Genomic DNA, 16,915 nt, shown 5'->3' with positions numbered 1-16,915 from the left:
TTAGAGGCAGTGTAAAAACAAAACGTTTGTTTTATGCTGTAAGAAGTGGTCAGTTAAAAGGGCAATCAGCAGGTGCTACAGCAATTTTGGGCCTTAAGTATATTAAGGATGTACCCATTGATTCTTAAATAATTAACTTGTGCCTCATTAGCTTAGTTCAACTGTTGTACTGCATCCGAACCCAACATTTAAGTTTGTTTTATTCCAATGTTTGTAAACAAACTAAATGTAACACTATGTAGCCTCAAAACTGTACATGTAATATAATGTATGGCCAGTCCTTTGAGAGTGGTTACATTTCTCCAGCCCCATCCCTCAGCTTTTTACCGAAAGAGATGTGGGGATTGAGAACACTTTGTTTCAGGTGCTGACTGCCACTTTAAAGTCAGTAATGAGATTATGTGGTCTGTAATTTACTGTAATTGGTCCCTTATTATGTGTAGACATAATTATTGTTTTGATAGCCATAATCTACTTCGCTATACAAAATATTGGGCTAAAATATGTACCCTCAGCCTGGTCTCATAGACTAGACGTAACATAGTAAATGTAAATCCAGGATACTCATTAGTATGATATGTTACGTTTGGCATGATGGTCACTAACAAAAGTAGGGTGGTTGGTCAGGGTGGGCATAAAATGCGAATGTCTAGCAACCCAAAAGTTTCGAGTTCAAATCATCACCGCTAACCCTTCCCCCAACTCCTAAACTTAACCCCAAACGTAGCTAACGTTAGCCACCTAGGTAGAATTCATAACATATCACATGGTTTGAAAATTCATAACATACGAAATGTAATTCGTAACATATCACACAAAATGGGTGATGGACATCCACAAATAAATACCAACGAAACACCAAACTAAATGAGTGTCTCAAATTTACATACACAATAATATGAAAAGCTCAGACGAAGTTGGCAGCGATATGACTATACAAAATGGGCTATATTACAGTTAGTGCATCTGTCACTATATGTGACTCTCGCTACCCATAAAAAGGCTGAGACACAAATAGGAAAAGGCAGCTGCTGTGAGGGACTTTATTCACAATGCTGCAAGAAAAGTATGTCCTTCTATAACAAACCAAACACTTGATTAATCTGATGTAGCCCCCCCCCCCCTTCTTCAGTCAAAACTGGGTTCACTATCACACACACAGGCACCAGAAGAGAAAAAACAAAACACAATAACAGGAGTCCAAACCACATTCATATATTACAAATGTATTCACTTTTTCTCCCTTTGCCATTAAGCTATTCAATGATTTACAAGTATAGTATGCTCAGACCATTAAAAGTGCATTAAAAAATAGAAAATGTGTTGTAAAAAGAAATTAGGAAATTTAACCTAAATTGAAAATTCCTTTGGTCCATCATTGGCCCAAGTATTACTTAAAAACTATCACCACAAGTGACAGATCCCTGGGAAGTCACATGCACTCAAACCTTAATACAGGTAACTGCCAAAATATAGGAAACCCCAACAAAGTGTCTTAATAGGTTAATAGGGTGTTGGGCTACAATGAGCTGCCAGAACAGCTTAAATTCACTTTGGCATAGCTTCTACAAGTATCTGGAACTCTATTGGAGGGACGCAATACCATTATTCCACAAGAAATTCCATAATTTGGGTGTTTCAATGGTGGTGGAAAACGCTGTCTCAGGCACCTGATCCAGAATCTGCCACAAGTGTTCAATTGGGTTGAGATCTGGTGACAGACGGCCGTGGCATATGGTTTACATAGTTCATGCTCATCAAGCCAAGTCTAGGTCCAAAAGGCTCCTTAACAGCTTCTACACCTAAGCCATAAAACTACTGAACAGTTAATCAAAAGGCTACCTGGACATTTGTAATTGAGCCCCTTTTTTACGCTACTGCTACTCGCTGTTTATTATCTATGCAGTCACTTTACCCTTACGTAAACTCAGCAAAAAAACAAGTCCCTTTTTCAGGACCCTGTCTTTCAAAGGTAATTCGTAAAAATCCAGATCTTCATTGTAAAGGGTTTAAACACTGTTTCCCATGCTTGTTCAATGAACCATAAACAATTAATGAACATGCACCTGTGGAACGGTCGTTAAGAGAGTAACAGCTTACAGACGGTAGGCAATTAAGGTCACAGTTATGAAAACGTAGGCTACTAAAAAGGCCTTTCTACTGACTCTGAAAAACACCAAAAGAAAGACGCCCAGGGTCCCTGCTCATCTGCGTAAACGTGCCTTTGGCATGCTGCAAGGAGGCATGAGGACTGCAGATGTGGCCAGGGCAATAAATTGCAATGTACGTACTGTGAGACGCCTAAGACAGTGCCACAGGGAAACATGACGGACAGCTGATCGTCCTCGCAGTGACAGACCACGTGTAACAACTGCACAGGATCAGTACATACGAACATCACACCATCACAAACCCAACGTCGCTGGACCAGACAGGAATGGCAAAAAGTGCTCTTCACTGACAAATCGTGGTTTTGTCTCACCAGGGGTGATGGTCGGATTCGCGTTTATCGTCGAAGGAATGAGCGTTACACCGAGGCCTATACCCTGGAGTGGAATCGATTTGGAGGTGGAGGGTCTGTCATGGGGCGGCAGGTAGCCTAGTGGTTAAAGCGTTGGACTAGGAACCGAAAGTTTGCAAGATCGAATCCCCGAGCTGACAAGGCAAAAATCTGTAATTCTGCCCCTGAACAAGGCAGTTAACCCACTGTTCCTAGGCCGTCATTGAAAACAAGAATTTGTTCTTAACTGACTTGCCTAGTAAAATAAAGGTCAAATAAATGTTCTGGGGCGGTGTGTCACAGCATCATCGGACTGAGCTTGTTGTCATTGCAGGCAATCTCAACACTGTGCGTTACAGGGAAGACATCCGCCTTCCTCATGTAGTACCCTTCCTGCAGGCTCATCCTGACATGACCCTTCAGCGTGACAATGCCACCAGCCATACTGGTCGTTCTGTGCATGATATCCTGCAAGACAGGAATATCAGTGTTCTGCCATGGCCAGCGAAGAGCCCGGATCTCAATCCCATTTAGCATGTCTGGGACCTGTTGGATCGGAGGGCGAGGGCCATTCCCCCCCAGAAATGTCCGGGAACTTGCAGGTGCCTTGGTGGAAGAGTGGGATAACATCTCACAGCAAGAACTGACAAATCTGGTGCAGTCCATGAGGAGATGCACTGCAGTACTTAATGCAGCTGGTGGCCACACCAGATACTGACTGTTACTTTTGATTTTGACCCCCTCCCTTTGTTCAGGAACACATTATTCCATTTCTGTTAGTCACATGTCTGTGGAACTTGTTCAGTTTATGTCTCAGTTGTTGAATCTTGTTCATACAAATATTTACACATGTTAAGTTTTCTGAAAATAAACACAGTTGACAGTGAGAGGACGTTTCTTTTTTTTTCTGAGTTTACATATTACATCAAACACGGTCCAAGCACACCAAGACAGTTGTGAAGAGGGCACGGAGAAACCTATTCCCCCCTCAGGAGACCGAGAAGATTTGGCATGGGGTCCTAATATCCTCAAAAGGTTCTACAGCTGCCCCATCGAGAGCATCCTGACTGTTTGCATCACTGTCTGGTATGGTAACTGCTCGGCTTCCGACCGCAAGGCACTACAGAGGGTTGTGCGATTGGCCAAGCTTCCTGCCATCCAGGACCTCTATACCAGGCGGTGTCAGAGGAAGGCCCTAAAAATTGTCAAAGACTCTAGCCACCCTAGTCACAGACTGTTCTCTCTGTTACAGTACGGCAAGCGGTACCGGAGCGCCAAGTCTAAGTCCAAGAGGCTTTTAAACAGCTTCTACCCCCAAGCCATAAGACTCCTGGACATCTAATCAAATGGCTACCCAGACTACTTGCATTGTCCCCCCCTCTTAATCTGCATTGTTGGTTAGGGGCTTGTAAATAAGCATTTCATGGTAACGTCTACACCTGTTGTATTCGGCGCATGTGTCAAATACAATTTTATTTGACCACTCTGTGGATAGGGGCATTGTCATCCATTGTCATGGTAGCCAAAATAATGGCCTGTATTTTTATACATGACCCTAAGCACGATGGGATGTTAATTGCTTAATTAACTTAGAAACCACACCAGTGTGGAAGCACGCGCTTTCAATATACTTTGTATGCCTAATTTCCTCAAGTGTTTCATTACTTTGGCAGTTACCTGTATAACTTCAACAACGATCCATCTTAAGCATAGTCTTGACTAAATATGAAATGGTGTGTATCTTTTAAAGTTCTAGTGTTCACACACACACCTCTCATAATAAACAGTTGTAGATGGAGCCAATCGACCAGCAGGATATACTACTAATAATAAATTGATGGCCCATTCGCTGTACATCCTATTGACACTCTTGATATTTTTTTCTCAACCCCCCCCTAAAATGGATTGGATAGGGATAGTTCCACCCCTACTGGCCAGGGATAGTTCCACCCCTACTGGCCAGGGATAGTTCCACCCCTACTGGCCAGGGATAGTTCCACCCCTACTGGCCAGGGATAGTTCCACCCCTACTGGCCAGGGATAGTTCCACCCCTACTGGCCAGGGATAGTTCCACTACTGTACAACAAGGTTTTATGAGAAAACATTTGGAATGACAAATTCTTAGGGGAGTAAATGAAATTCAAATAAAACTTCAGTAAAAATGTAAACCTTGCTGAAATATGATAAATCCTTGATCAATGTGACCTGTACTAGTGGCAAGTGCTTAAACTAAAAATGTTTGGGTAATTATTTATGCACACAATGGTATTGCATGTTCATGTTTGCCTATGTTACGGATGTCACGCTGCTTGCTTAGTGAGTACAGGTTCCTCCCGATTCGGCTCGCACTGAGCTCCGAACTCAGGACCTATGCCTGGCTAGCACACGTGACCGCTCTCCTTGACAACTTACCAACTGTTTGAGCTATCGGGAAAATGTATATATCGATAGCTCCATCGGCGACATGTCAAGCTAGCTGTGAGCTTATGGTACATTCTTAACTCCATTACACCTAGAATAAGCATAGCCGATAGATCTGGTCTCACACTAGATTTCTGAAAACTTTTGGTATTGTGCAAGTTTGAAACTGGGGAAAAAAATTTAACCAAAAAAGGAACATAATGGCAGGGATAAAGGAGAACAAAAATAGGGAAACAGAGAGGAAAATAGGGGAGACTACATCAGAGTGCCAGAAGAGGCATGTGGAGACCCTTTGGGAGAGGCAGCGGGCGTGGCTCTCCTTTTGGGACTCATCAGTCCTGCTTGGTGCTTCCCAGGGCCCGTAGGCGCTCCAGGAGGGGAGGGTGGGAGTAGTGCCACATGGAAAAGAGCCAGTCAGCCACAGGGAAGCCCAGGTTGTCTTTGTTGAGCTTGATGAGTGCAGAGCAGAGCTCCGAGGCTCGACCCATGCCCCGCGCAAAGGAGTCCGCCTGGAACTCAAACCTGCGGCTCAGGACAGTCAGACAGAAGGACAGGACCTGGAGGTAAGAATGGGAGAAATGTCAGTTTTCCTCAGCGGGCTGTAGCAGGTACTCATCTGCTAAATCGCCATCTCAAAAACACTTTCTGTTTAAGCGGAGTTAAGAAATATATTGTAGCTTTAGATCTATATTTCTTTGGCCAATATTTACTACTAGTATGCTCAAGGTATTTTCGCCAAACAAACACTGGACACAATGAGAATAGCTGCCACAGCACTTGTAGGGCCAACAGATAAGGCCTCCACTGAAGTGTATTAAGAGGTCACATATACACAAGGTCTACAAAACATTAAGAACACATGCTCTTTCCATGACAGACTGGCCAGGTGAAAGCAATAATCCCTTATTGATGTCACTTGTTAAATCCACATCAAAATCAGTGTAGATGAAGGGGAGGAGACAGGTTAAATAATTATTTTTAAGCCTTAAGACATGGATTGTGTCTTTGTGCCATTCAGAGGGTGTATGGGGAAGACAAAACACTTAAATGCCTTTGAAAGGGGTACGGTAGTAGGGGCCAGATGCACCGGTATGAGTCAAGAACTGCAACGCTGCTGGGTTTTTCACTCTCAACAATTTCCTGTGTGTATCAATGATCTACCACCCAAAGGACATTCAGCCAACTTGACAACTGTGGGAAGCATTGGAGTCATCATGGGCCAGCATTCCTGTGGAATGCTTTCGACACCTTGTAGAGCATGCCCTGACGAATTGAGTCTGTTCTGAAGACAGAAGGGGGATGCAACTGAGTATTAGGAAGATGGTCTTAATGTTTTGTCCACTTAAGTGTAAATGCATTGTTTAGGAGATGGAGTCACTCACCTCATTGTATGGGGAGAAGATGAACTGGAATATGATCATCAACCCAATCAAAGTGGGCTGGCTGTTATAGAAACCAAAGGCCATGAACAGCTCCTTCTGTCCAATTAGCACAGCAAAGAGGAAGAAGCACAGGAAGGAGTTCATCTGCAAGGACAGAGGCAGGGGAGAAAATTGTATCGATGACATTTCTGCATCAACATGAAAGTGGCCTATTGGTATAGAGGTGACGTGCAGATGCATATCAAGGGAATTCCCAAACAAACCTGACTGATTACTATGTTTTTCACAGTGTGGCCCAACTTCCAATGGCCAAGCTCGTGGCCCAACACCGCCAAGACCTCTGGATTGTTGCAGCCTTGCTTCTTGTTCTGAAAAAAAATAAAAATTACATAACTGGTTTGATTTTTAAAATAATTATGCATGAAATATTGACTACAACTTCTAGTACACCATGTTAAGTTTCTATGATAGGACCACCACAACAAATTAGATGTATAACATGAAAGTTGTTATGTGCTGGCAGTGCTCTAACCAAGACTACAGGAATGGTATGTATGGCCGAAGTGGTGCTCAGTAATACTGGAGACCTTTGAAGAAGAAGCTTGCTTCAGCAATAAATATTATTGAATGGAATCAAGTTGCCTTCCTGAATCTTTTTTCAATATTGTATAACATTTTGACACCCAGTTCTCTGCGTAACCGAGTAAGTCTGACCTTGAGCTTGGATTTGTCCTCGGTTAGTGTGTCAGTCTCTGGCTCGCCGTCCTTGTTGAGGGGAGAGTAGTCCTCCAGCAGGGTGTCGAACAACACTATGCGCTTGTTCTTGAAGAACCCATAGAAGTAAGCGTTACTGTGAGAGGAACGCTTGGAACCTGGAAGAGTAGGTCAAAATGGATCATTACAATACAACTTTATAGTCCATAAGTAACAGCGAACATCGGAAAGGTGTTTCTGCTATGTTTTCAACCCCCACACATCACCACACACAGTTGAGACGAACACAGGGTCAAGCTGCAGAGTAGCGCCCATTATGCCTTGCTCTCCTCTGATGTTAAACAATTATAGATACAGTCTAAGGTGTTACATCTTTGGGACAAAACAAGTTATTACCTTCTACAACATAGACCTTAGTGAGAGGGAAACTGATAGACTTCGACATGCTTTCAATCTCTTCCTTCAGCTCACCCTCTGGCAAAGGGGTGAACTTGTCAAATAGGGGCGCAATGTAGTCCGCATAGATGGTCACCAGAACCTAGCAGAGAGAAGGAACGACCAGAAAGAAATACATTTGGAATCTATTAGGATATATTGGAAATTAGTTAAGCTCCATTAATTCCTCCCCAGAGCCTAAACAACTGTTGTTTGAATATTCCCATCCAGCCAGTTACGAGGTGAAAGGACTGACAAGCGAGACACCCAGTGTGAAGAGCCAGGCGTAGATGAAGAAGAAGTCTCCACCAATCTTGATGATGTAGAGGAGCAGTGAGGTCACAGGCAACAAGATACACTGGGTCACAATAAACTTCTTTACAGCATCCTTTAGGAAGAACCCCAGCGTCTGGAAGGAGGACCATAGACAACAACAAAAACAAATAAACGGTGTTACAAACCATGCCAGTGAAAAAAAAAGTGTAATTGATTCAATCTAGGAAACTGTCTGTATAATAAGAATGTCCTCAGAGAGTTGACAGTCTACCTGCTGGTTGAAGCCATGCTTCTCCTCAATAACAAAGGTGTTGTAGATACTCCAGGGAAGGCCAGTGAATGCACTGAACAGGGTTGCTAGTATCAGAAACGAAAGAGACTGGAAGATCTAAAAGAAAAGACAGAGCCATGGAATGATTCAAGAAAATTGCCAAAACATTTGTAATACTGGACTGCCTATTTTAACCGTGGACCATGCACACACCTCATACTCTGGACCCAATCCAAAACGAGCAGTCACTGTCCCAGCAACTTTCCAAACGAAAGGGATTCCACCAAACAGCAGGATCAGCTATGAGAGAACACAGCAGTGTTATATCGGGGAAAAATGAAATTCCCTCTGTGTGGAGGTGATACTCTCTGTCAGCAGATAAATTGAGGTAGACAACTAGGTTGTAATATAGCAAAGTAGGTCCTAACAAATCAATGGATATTTTAGTTGTACCCACCGTCCCCTCAGTTTCTGAATACAGTCCAGACCAGAAACTGAAGTTGCTCTTGTCCAGTTGATAAAGGCGTGACTTCTCAAAGGTATCTGTGTCCATGATCTTTCCCAACTCTTGTGGTACGTGCATGGTCAACCTGTATATTCTCCGCTGGGTGTTAGAAGAGACACTTAAACATATTTTTATATTCAACATAGCTAATCAAAAAAAAGAACTGTCCATGTTACAGAATGATTAGTGGGGCCTCGAGTTGCAGTAGGGCAATTCCATGTTTGCGGAATTACACCAAACAAAAACTATTGATTTCAAAGTTTAACAAACCATATACCATACTCTACTCACAATGAGTACTTTAAACAATTGACACAGTAAATAAAATAACATTTACTGGAAAAACTGCAGATGCAAAGTTTGGTAACAGAATTAAGGTAACATCTCCCTCAGTTGTATTATGTTACCAAAACTTGTATGTGCAAAGTTCTTTCTGTAAAAAAAATAAAAAATCTGTGGAAAAGTTAAAAGTAGTTATTGTGGATAGAATTGATAGATTGAAACAAAAACCATTGATTTCAATTCTATGTTTTATTTTATTTAACTAGGCAGTTAATTCTTATGACGGGCTACACCAGTCAAACCCGGCCGACGCTGGGCCAATTGTGTGCTGCCCTATGGGACTCCAAACCACGGCCGGCTGTGATACAGTCTGGATTCGAACCAGGGTGTCTGTAGTGACGCCTCAAGCACTGAGATGCAGTGCGTTAGATCGCTGCGCCACTAGCGAGCCCAGTTTAGAATACATTTTAGAGCGAAAAACCTGTCTCAGCGTAATTCTGTTACCATGGAATTACAGTACAAAAACGACGTCACTCCCAAAATTAGCTTTGTTCTTGGTAAAAATATTGTAGACAAACAACAATGAAAAGAGTCAGCATGCGGCTAGCTAGCAAGCATTGAAATGCAGTAAAGAAAGCCTTCTTATTGACAAAGATGACCGTTACGAAACAAAGTAAAGTTCAACAAATACCTGTCTGTAGGCAAGGTAGGCCTCCCATAGATACACCGTCCATGAGAACACCAGAACAGCATAAAATATCTTATTTTCGATTGGTAGGTCAAGTATTGTTTCCATCTTTATTCTGGCCTTGGTCTCTATTTAAAGTTAGCAAGCTAGCATGTGTTGCTAGTTGGACTCACTGGTTGAACAGCCGCCCGTTCACACGCCTTCCAGGCTTTATTCAGAAGATACAACTGTTTATATTTAAATAACTTAGTATGGTTTATATCCCCAGATTAAATTGACTAGCATTCACCGGTCCACTCAAAATGATAGCAAGCTCATTCGCATCCAGTTTCCATTCATACTAAATGTTCTTCTTCGATAACGTTCAACGGCGGTTGCCATGCTAAATGTCAGTGCAGCAGTTAATTTTGTTCCCAGTGAAACTGAACCAGTCGTCTAAATAACTAAGGTTCCATGGTCACTGTATTATCTCTCAAAATATACTGAACAAAAATATAAACGCAACAATTTAAAAGATTTGACTGAGTTACAGTTCATATAAGGAAATCAGACCATTTAAATAAATTAGGCCCTAACCTATGGATTTCACATGACTGGTCAGGGGTGCAGCCATGGGTGGGCCTGGGAGGGCATATGCCCACCCACTTGGCAGCCAGGCCCAACCACTGGTGGGCCAGGCCCAGGCAAACATAATTCGTTTTTCCCCACTAAAGGGCTTTATTACAGACATAAATACTCCTCAAAATGCATGTGTGTGTGTGTTTTGTGTGTGTGGGTGGGTGTGTGGGAGTGTCAGTGTAGTATGTGTGAGTGTGTGGTTAGAGTCCAGTGACTATACATCGAGCCTGTGCAAGAGAGTCAGTGCAAGAAATAAGAATAAATTATAATAAAATAAGGGGGTCAATGCAAATAGTAATTTGATTAACCGTTCAGCAGTCTTATGGCTTGGGTGTAGAAGCTGTTAAGAAGCCTTTTGGTTCCAGACTTGGCACTCCAGTACTGCTTGCCGTGCGGTAGCAGAGAGAACAGTCTATGGGTGGCTGGAGTCTTTGACAATTTTTAGGGCCTTCCTCTGACACCACCTGATATAGAGGTACTGGATGGCAGGAAGATCGGCCACAGTGATGTAATGGGCCGTACCCACTATCCTCTGTAGCGCCTTGCGGTCGGATGCCAAGTAGTTACCATACCAAGCGGTGATGCAACCACTCAGGATGCTCTCGATGGTACAGATGTATAACGTTTGAGGTCCCATGACAAATCTTTATAGCCTCCTGAGGAGGAATAGGCATTGCCATGCCCTCTTCATGACTGTCTTGGTGTGTTTGGACTATGATAGGTCCTTAGTAATGTTGACACCAAGGAACTTGAAGCTCTCGACCCGCTCCACTACAGCCCCGTAGATGTGAATGGTGGCATGCTCGGCCCTCCTTTCCTGTAGTCCACGTTCAGCTCCTTTGTCTTGCTCACGTTGAGGGAGAGGTTGTTGCCCTGCACCACATTGCCAGACCTCTGACCTCCTCCCTATCGGCAGTGTTGTTGATCAGTCTTACCACCATAGTTTCGTCTGCAAACGTAATGATGGTGTTGGAGTTGTGCGTGGCCACGCAGTCGTAGGTGAACAGGGAGAACAGGAGGGGATTAAGCACGCACCCCTGAGGGGCCACCATGTTGAGGGTCAGCGTGGCAGATGTGTTGATGCCTACCCTTACCACCTGAGGGAGGCCCTTCCGGAAGTCCAGGATCCAGTTGCAGAGGGAGATGTTCAGTCCCACGGTCCTTAGCATAGTGATGAGCTTGGAGGGCACTATGGTGTTGAACGCTAAGCTATAGTCAATGAACAGTATTCTCATGTAGGTGTACCTTTTGTCCAAGTGTGAAAGGGCAGTGTGGAGTGCAATAGAGACCGCTTCATCTGTGGATCTGTTGGGGCGGTATGCGAATTGGAGTGGGTCCAGGGTTTCTGAGATGATGGTGTTGATGTGAGCCATGACCAGCCTTTGAAATCATTTCAAGGCTACAGATGTAAGTGCTACGGGGAAGTAGTCAATTAGGCAGTTTACCTTGGAATTCTTGGGCACAGGGACTATGGTGGTCTGCTTGAAACAGGGTCCGGGAGTTGTTGAAAATGTCAGTGCAGGGCCTTCGAAGTGGCGCAGCGGTCTAAGGCACTGCATCGCATCACTACAGACCCGGGTTCGATCCCGGGCTATATCACAACCGGCCGTGATCGGGAGTCCCATAGGGCGGCACATAATTGGCCCAGCATCATCCAGGTTAGGGGATGGTTTGGCCGGGTGGGCTTTACTTGGCTCATCGAGCTCTAGTGATTCCTTGTGGTGTGCTGGGCGCCTGCAAGCTGACCTCGGTCATCAGTTGAACAGTCTTTCCTCCGACACATTGGTGCGGCTGGCTTCCGGGTTTAGCGGGCGGGTGTTAAGAAGTGCGGTTTGGCGGATCATGTTTCAGCGGACACATGACTTGACCTTCGCCCCCCGAGCTCGTTAGGGAGTTGCAGCAATGAGGGAAGATCCAAATTGGGGAGAAAAAGGGGGTCAAACACAAAAAAATAAAAAATACCATACTTGCCAGCTGGTCAGCGTATGCTCTGAGTATGTGTCCTGGTAATCCGTCAGGCCCTGCAGCCTTATGAATGTTAACGTGGTTAAAGGTCTTACTCACATCGGCTACAGAGACCGTGATCAGACAGTCATTCGGAATTACTGGTGCTCTCATGCATGGTTCAGGGTTGGTTGCTTCAAAGCAAGTATAGAAGACATTTAGCTGGTCTGGTAGACTCGCATCACTGGGCAGCTCGTGGCTGGGTTTCCCTTTGTGATCTGTGATAGTTTGCAAGCCCTGCCACATCCGAGCAGAGCCAGAGCCAGTGCTGAAGGATTCAATCTTAGTCTTGTATTGACGCTTGCCTGTTTGATGGTTCGTCGGTGGGCTTAGCTGGATTTCTGATGAGTCCGGATTTGTGTTCCACTCCTTGAAAGCAGCACCTCTAGCCTTTAGCTCAGTGCGGATGTTGCCTGTAATCCATGGCTTCCTGTTGGGATATGTACATACAGTCAATGTGGGAACAACATTGTCGATGCACTTATTAATGAAGCCAGTGACTGATGTGGTATACCCCTCAACGCCATTGGATGAATCTCTGAGTATATTCCAGTCTGTGCTAGCGAAACAGTCCTCATAATAATGAGTGACATGTTTATATGTTTGTCAGATTTTTTCCCTGTATGCATTGCTGTACCTTTTTTGGTACTGTACATGTGTATATACAACTCATGGGGAGGGCGGCAAAAGTGTATTATTAAAGCAACTAATGGCGTTGTGATGATATTTTATCTTCTTACTTTACACATGCTAATAAATACATTTATATAAATATATATATATATATATATATAATAATACCATGAATGTAAAATGACTGAAAACAAAGTCATTTGGAAAGTAACATGATTATGAGCTTGATAAACCAAGTCAACTGAGTAGGTAAACCTATTTTGGATTTATTCCATGCTATGAACATTACAGATAATCAGTAATAATCTCATGTGGGAAGGCATTGATTTCAAGCAATTAGAGATTTATCCGATGTATTTGTTGTAGTACGGCTGTATGATCGATTACTTAGCCCTTTTAAGTGGTTCCTATCATTTTGTTAGTCCAAGAATGAAAGAGACAGCAGAGATATTATTGAAAGAAAATATATTTAGAAAACAAGTGTTTTCTCATGCCAATGAAATGCTGTATACACATAAGTGTCCTGCAGTCTAAACTGCAGAGTCAATGAAATAACCATTTAAATTTCTCCTTTGGAGTAGAGTCCATGTTATCTTTATGACCTATGCAGCACTCTCCCAGTGTGAAGAGCTGTTGGCGTGTACAGAGCCCTTGGTCTGGAGAACGTGTTGAGAGCAGTGTGGGGAGGAACAAGATGGGGAGGTTCGATGTGAACCATGCTTCATCAAGGTTCTCTTCATAGCAGTCACTTTCAATTCTAGCCGCTTGACTTTGATCAGCAGAGGGCTTTGCTGCCTTTTACAGGACCTTCGCTGCTCCATCTTCTCCCCTGAGTTCTTCCAGCTAGCTGGACATTTGGTCACCCAAGTCCAGGCAGCCTTAATGAAAACATTGAGAATGTAATACATCAGTAGCCTATAAAAGGATAATTACATTTTAAATTAACACATAACTATTAATGGACAAAACATGAACATGGGATAACGAATGGCTGAATCAAATATTTGGTTACAGGAAATGAGTTTGTGGCCTCCTTTCATGATCATTTGACTGCTAAATAATTCAATAATGGTAATTCATTTTGATTAAACATAGCATCAAGCTGCTTGAAGTAGTCAACTGCCACTCTGATGGTGGTGGTGATGCCCACTGGTTGAATCAACGTTGTTTCCACGTCATTTCAAGGAAATTCCGTTGAACCAACCGCTGAATAGATATTGAATTGTCTTCTGTGCTGTGGGTGATGATGATGGATGAGACAGGAGTTAGAACCACACTTACCTGTGAAGCAAGTTCTATTCTGTCCCAGTAGATATAACACAGGTAGGAGAGAGCAGCCACAAATAAAGCTGTGAAGCATTTCCATCCTTCAAAGACAGTCTGCGGCGACGGGACAACCGTATTGAAAGTTGCATGTCTGAATCTGTTGCTACCAGTGAAGCCTGTCGTTAATGCACAACGTATCCTTGACCACTCAGATGATTGGGGTTCAGCTCCTTCAATCCAATCCATTTCAATCAATGTTTTGACATTTTAAATGGCTAGATGGATGAAATGCATTGATAAAACGTGTTGTGGCGCAATTGAATTTCCCACAAATTGGTCGACATTCTAGCATCTAAAATGAGATTCTAGTAATTCTATAGCATGACTTCACAAACGCTGCAGATAATTATGACAGGGCCTTATTAGGCGTCTTTCTCCACAACATTCCATCCATTATTTCCATTGAATGTGTTTTTCTTAACATCATGTCCACACATTTGTGCTTAAGGCCTATGTTATCCAGAAATAAATGAAAATATCTGACATCTTAAAACGTCCCGTTTCTGAATATTCGGGATATGGCATAGACATAAAAGAAAGAAATGGGTATTGAAAATAAAATCCAACTGACACTATAGGCGGAAATAATAGCCTAAACTTGAAACCAAATCATCTCAGAATTTCTGTTGCACAGATTCAGGTCCCCGTGATTTGACGTTGACATATTTGTTTGGAGGTCCCTATAGCAACCATCTAAAACGTTCGTACGCCACAGGACCATGGACGAATTTCAATTATCTGAAGAGGTAGGTTTAAAGAAAAAACGCGACATTAAATTATCTTCGGGAAACATTTGAGTTCTTTCCCGGCCTATATTGTTGCATTGTATCTTTTTTTTTGTTGCATTATATCACATTTCCTACATTATGTTGCTGTGACGTTATGTCTATTATTTGAGCGGGCCAGATAAATTGACCTCTAAAATCCGGTGGCTATATACTGTATGTGGGAAATAAAACAAGAGACAAAAACACCAAATGTCGTGCTGCAAATGTTACTTTCCTAGCTAGAAAAAAATGATATTTTCACTCCCTTTTTAGACTGCATTTGTCGTTGATGATATAACTACAATCATAAAAGATGTAAGTATTTGCGCAATTGGTGATATTACTACAATCCTAAAATGTATTTGCAGTTTCCAAAACAAGTGGTGATTGACATGTCAAATAAATACTTAGACTGTGGAGACAACTATTGGAAGCAGTGCCTATCAACAAAATCGAATTAACCAATGGACATCCAGTGTGGTGGAAACAAGTCTGAATCAACTGTCCAAACTAGGAAAACCGTTTAAATACATAGGTAACCCTTCTTGTTATGTTGTGTACAGTACATTTGTAAAATTTAAAAGTATGGCAATGAAAGGACCCAACAAAATCAAGTAATGATTTACGCATCTTTACTGTGTTCATCATTAGTGACTTGCATCATACTGCAGAAAAATGGAGCAGGCCTGCACACTGCCAGCTCTTGCTTCTGGGACAACACTATGGACAGTAAGCAACATAACAATGTTTTGCAGACAGTGTCTACAAAGCTAAGTAACAGCAGAGGCCCACAATGGTTTTTCATAATCTGTAGAATGTTGTAATGGGAACTATCACAATCTGTGTTTGTTTCTCTTCCAGGAAGCTGTACGGTGAGATGGGAGAACAAAACCACGTACTGTATAGTCTGTGTCTTTGGGCTGGCTGTCTGACTTGAACAACCACCATCTTCTATCTTCCCCTGTTTTGTAATCAGACATTTTCCCAACCCCAGTGAAACCAGTCTAATAAATGTAGCCCTTGGTTTTGAACACAACTGGTCAATCATTGAATACACCTGTCTTATTCCTTATCACGTTAAGCGGTTTAGCTAAATTCAACAAACAGTTAAAAAGACATTGAAATTATTTTTTCTCCTTTCTTCCCAAATGATGACTGCACATTATTGCAAACTGATCATTGCAGATTTAAAATCACTGAATATATATGCCTTTTTATAAATATACCATAAAAGATAGTCTCAGCGATTATGACGTAGATGCAGAAAATAAACAGCATAGTGGGTCAATTTACACATCAACTAAGAGCATTGACGTGTAAGGCTCAACTTCTCCCTTGTTTTGGTCCTGTTCCTACCACACTAACCAGTGTTTGTGCATCTGAAAACATAGTTGAAAAAGTTTTTTTAACTAGGCAAGTCACTTAAGAACAAATTCTTATTTACAATGACGGCCTACCCCGGATAACCCTGGGCCAATTGTGCGCCGCCCTATGGAACTCCCAATCACGGCTGGATGCGATCCAGCCTGGATTCAAACCAGGGACTGTAGTGACGCCTCTTACACGGAGATGCGGCGTCTTAGACCGCTGCGCCACTCGGGAGCCCAGTTTACCAAGCCACCAATTACTTCAACCTGGAAAAGTTAAGCTATCCTTAAGAAACATAGTTTACTTAAAGTTATTTTGAAAAAGTATACTTTACAAAATATAAATGCAACATGCATCAATTTCAAAGATTTTACTGAGTTACAGTTCAAATAAGGAAATCAGTCTATTGAAATAAATAAAGATTTCACATGACTGGGCAGGGGTGCAGACAATCATAATTAGTTTTCCCCCACAAGAGGACTTTTATTACAGACGTGCTCCCTCAAAACATCTGTTGCATTGTGTTGCGTGACAAAACGTTTGTCCCCAGCACAAAGTGCACCTGTGTAATGAGCATGCTGCTTAATCAGCTTTTTGATATGCTACACCTGTCAGACGGATGGATTATTTTGGCAAAGAAAACTTTCTCGTTAACCTGGATGTAAACAAATTTGTGCACAACATTTGAGAGAAACAAGCCTTTTGTGCATATGGAACATTTCTG

At 42.6% G+C, this 16,915-nt stretch overlaps 2 protein-coding genes across 3 annotated transcripts; one reads left to right on the top strand and one right to left on the bottom strand.

Moving 5' to 3' along the window:
* Window positions 1-1,029: 1,029 nt before the first annotated feature.
* LOC139375381 (zinc metallopeptidase, STE24 homolog) lies at window positions 1,030-9,890 on the bottom strand. Of its 2 annotated transcripts, none has more exons than XM_071117104.1 (10): window positions 9,479-9,890; window positions 8,458-8,604; window positions 8,214-8,300; window positions 8,001-8,117; window positions 7,710-7,862; window positions 7,415-7,556; window positions 7,019-7,176; window positions 6,568-6,672; window positions 6,305-6,448; window positions 1,030-5,479 (listed from the first exon to the last, which is right to left on the bottom strand). In XM_071117104.1, the coding sequence occupies exons 1-10, from the start codon at window positions 9,581-9,583 to the stop codon at window positions 5,255-5,257; spliced, it is 1,383 nt and encodes a 460-aa protein (XP_070973205.1). In that variant the 5' UTR covers window positions 9,584-9,890; the 3' UTR covers window positions 1,030-5,254. The 2 variants fall into 2 exon arrangements, with proteins under 2 accessions (XP_070973205.1, XP_070973207.1); XM_071117106.1 differs by having other exon boundaries at window positions 7,490-7,556; window positions 9,479-9,878.
* A 4,876-nt stretch (window positions 9,891-14,766) lies between these two features.
* Window positions 14,767-15,828, top strand: LOC139374344 (dynein light chain Tctex-type 1a). The gene is made up of 5 exons (XM_071115385.1): window positions 14,767-14,802; window positions 15,097-15,138; window positions 15,235-15,358; window positions 15,475-15,552; window positions 15,685-15,828. Exons 1-5 carry the CDS (start codon window positions 14,776-14,778, stop codon window positions 15,753-15,755), a joined length of 342 nt encoding a protein of 113 aa, XP_070971486.1. The 5' UTR covers window positions 14,767-14,775; the 3' UTR covers window positions 15,756-15,828.
* Window positions 15,829-16,915: the final 1,087 nt, after the last annotated feature.

The sequence above is a fragment of the Oncorhynchus clarkii genome, chromosome 19 (genome assembly GCF_045791955.1).
Source record: "Oncorhynchus clarkii lewisi isolate Uvic-CL-2024 chromosome 19, UVic_Ocla_1.0, whole genome shotgun sequence".
NCBI lineage: Eukaryota > Metazoa > Chordata > Actinopteri > Salmoniformes > Salmonidae > Oncorhynchus > Oncorhynchus clarkii.
Note: the sequence above shows the minus strand (reverse complement) of the source record. Positions and strands in the feature narration are given on the sequence as shown.

Excerpts from the sequence above, each read along its gene's own strand:
- LOC139375381 (XM_071117104.1), bottom strand. The coding sequence starts at position 9,583 with ATGGAAACAATACTTGACCTACCAATCGAAAATAAGATATTTTATGCT. Across the intron at positions 8,301-8,457 it reads ATTCAGAAACTGAGGGGACG|CTGATCCTGCTGTTTGGTGG; the intron begins GTGGGTACAACT and ends GTTCTCTCATAG. Across the intron at positions 6,673-7,018 it reads AGGACAAATCCAAGCTCAAG|AACAAGAAGCAAGGCTGCAA; the intron begins GTCAGACTTACT and ends ATTTTTTTTCAG.
- LOC139374344 (XM_071115385.1), top strand. The coding sequence starts at position 14,776 with ATGGACGAATTTCAATTATCTGAAGAG. Across the intron at positions 14,803-15,096 it reads AATTTCAATTATCTGAAGAG|ACTGCATTTGTCGTTGATGA; the intron begins GTAGGTTTAAAG and ends CTCCCTTTTTAG. Across the intron at positions 15,359-15,474 it reads AAAACCGTTTAAATACATAG|TGACTTGCATCATACTGCAG; the intron begins GTAACCCTTCTT and ends GTTCATCATTAG.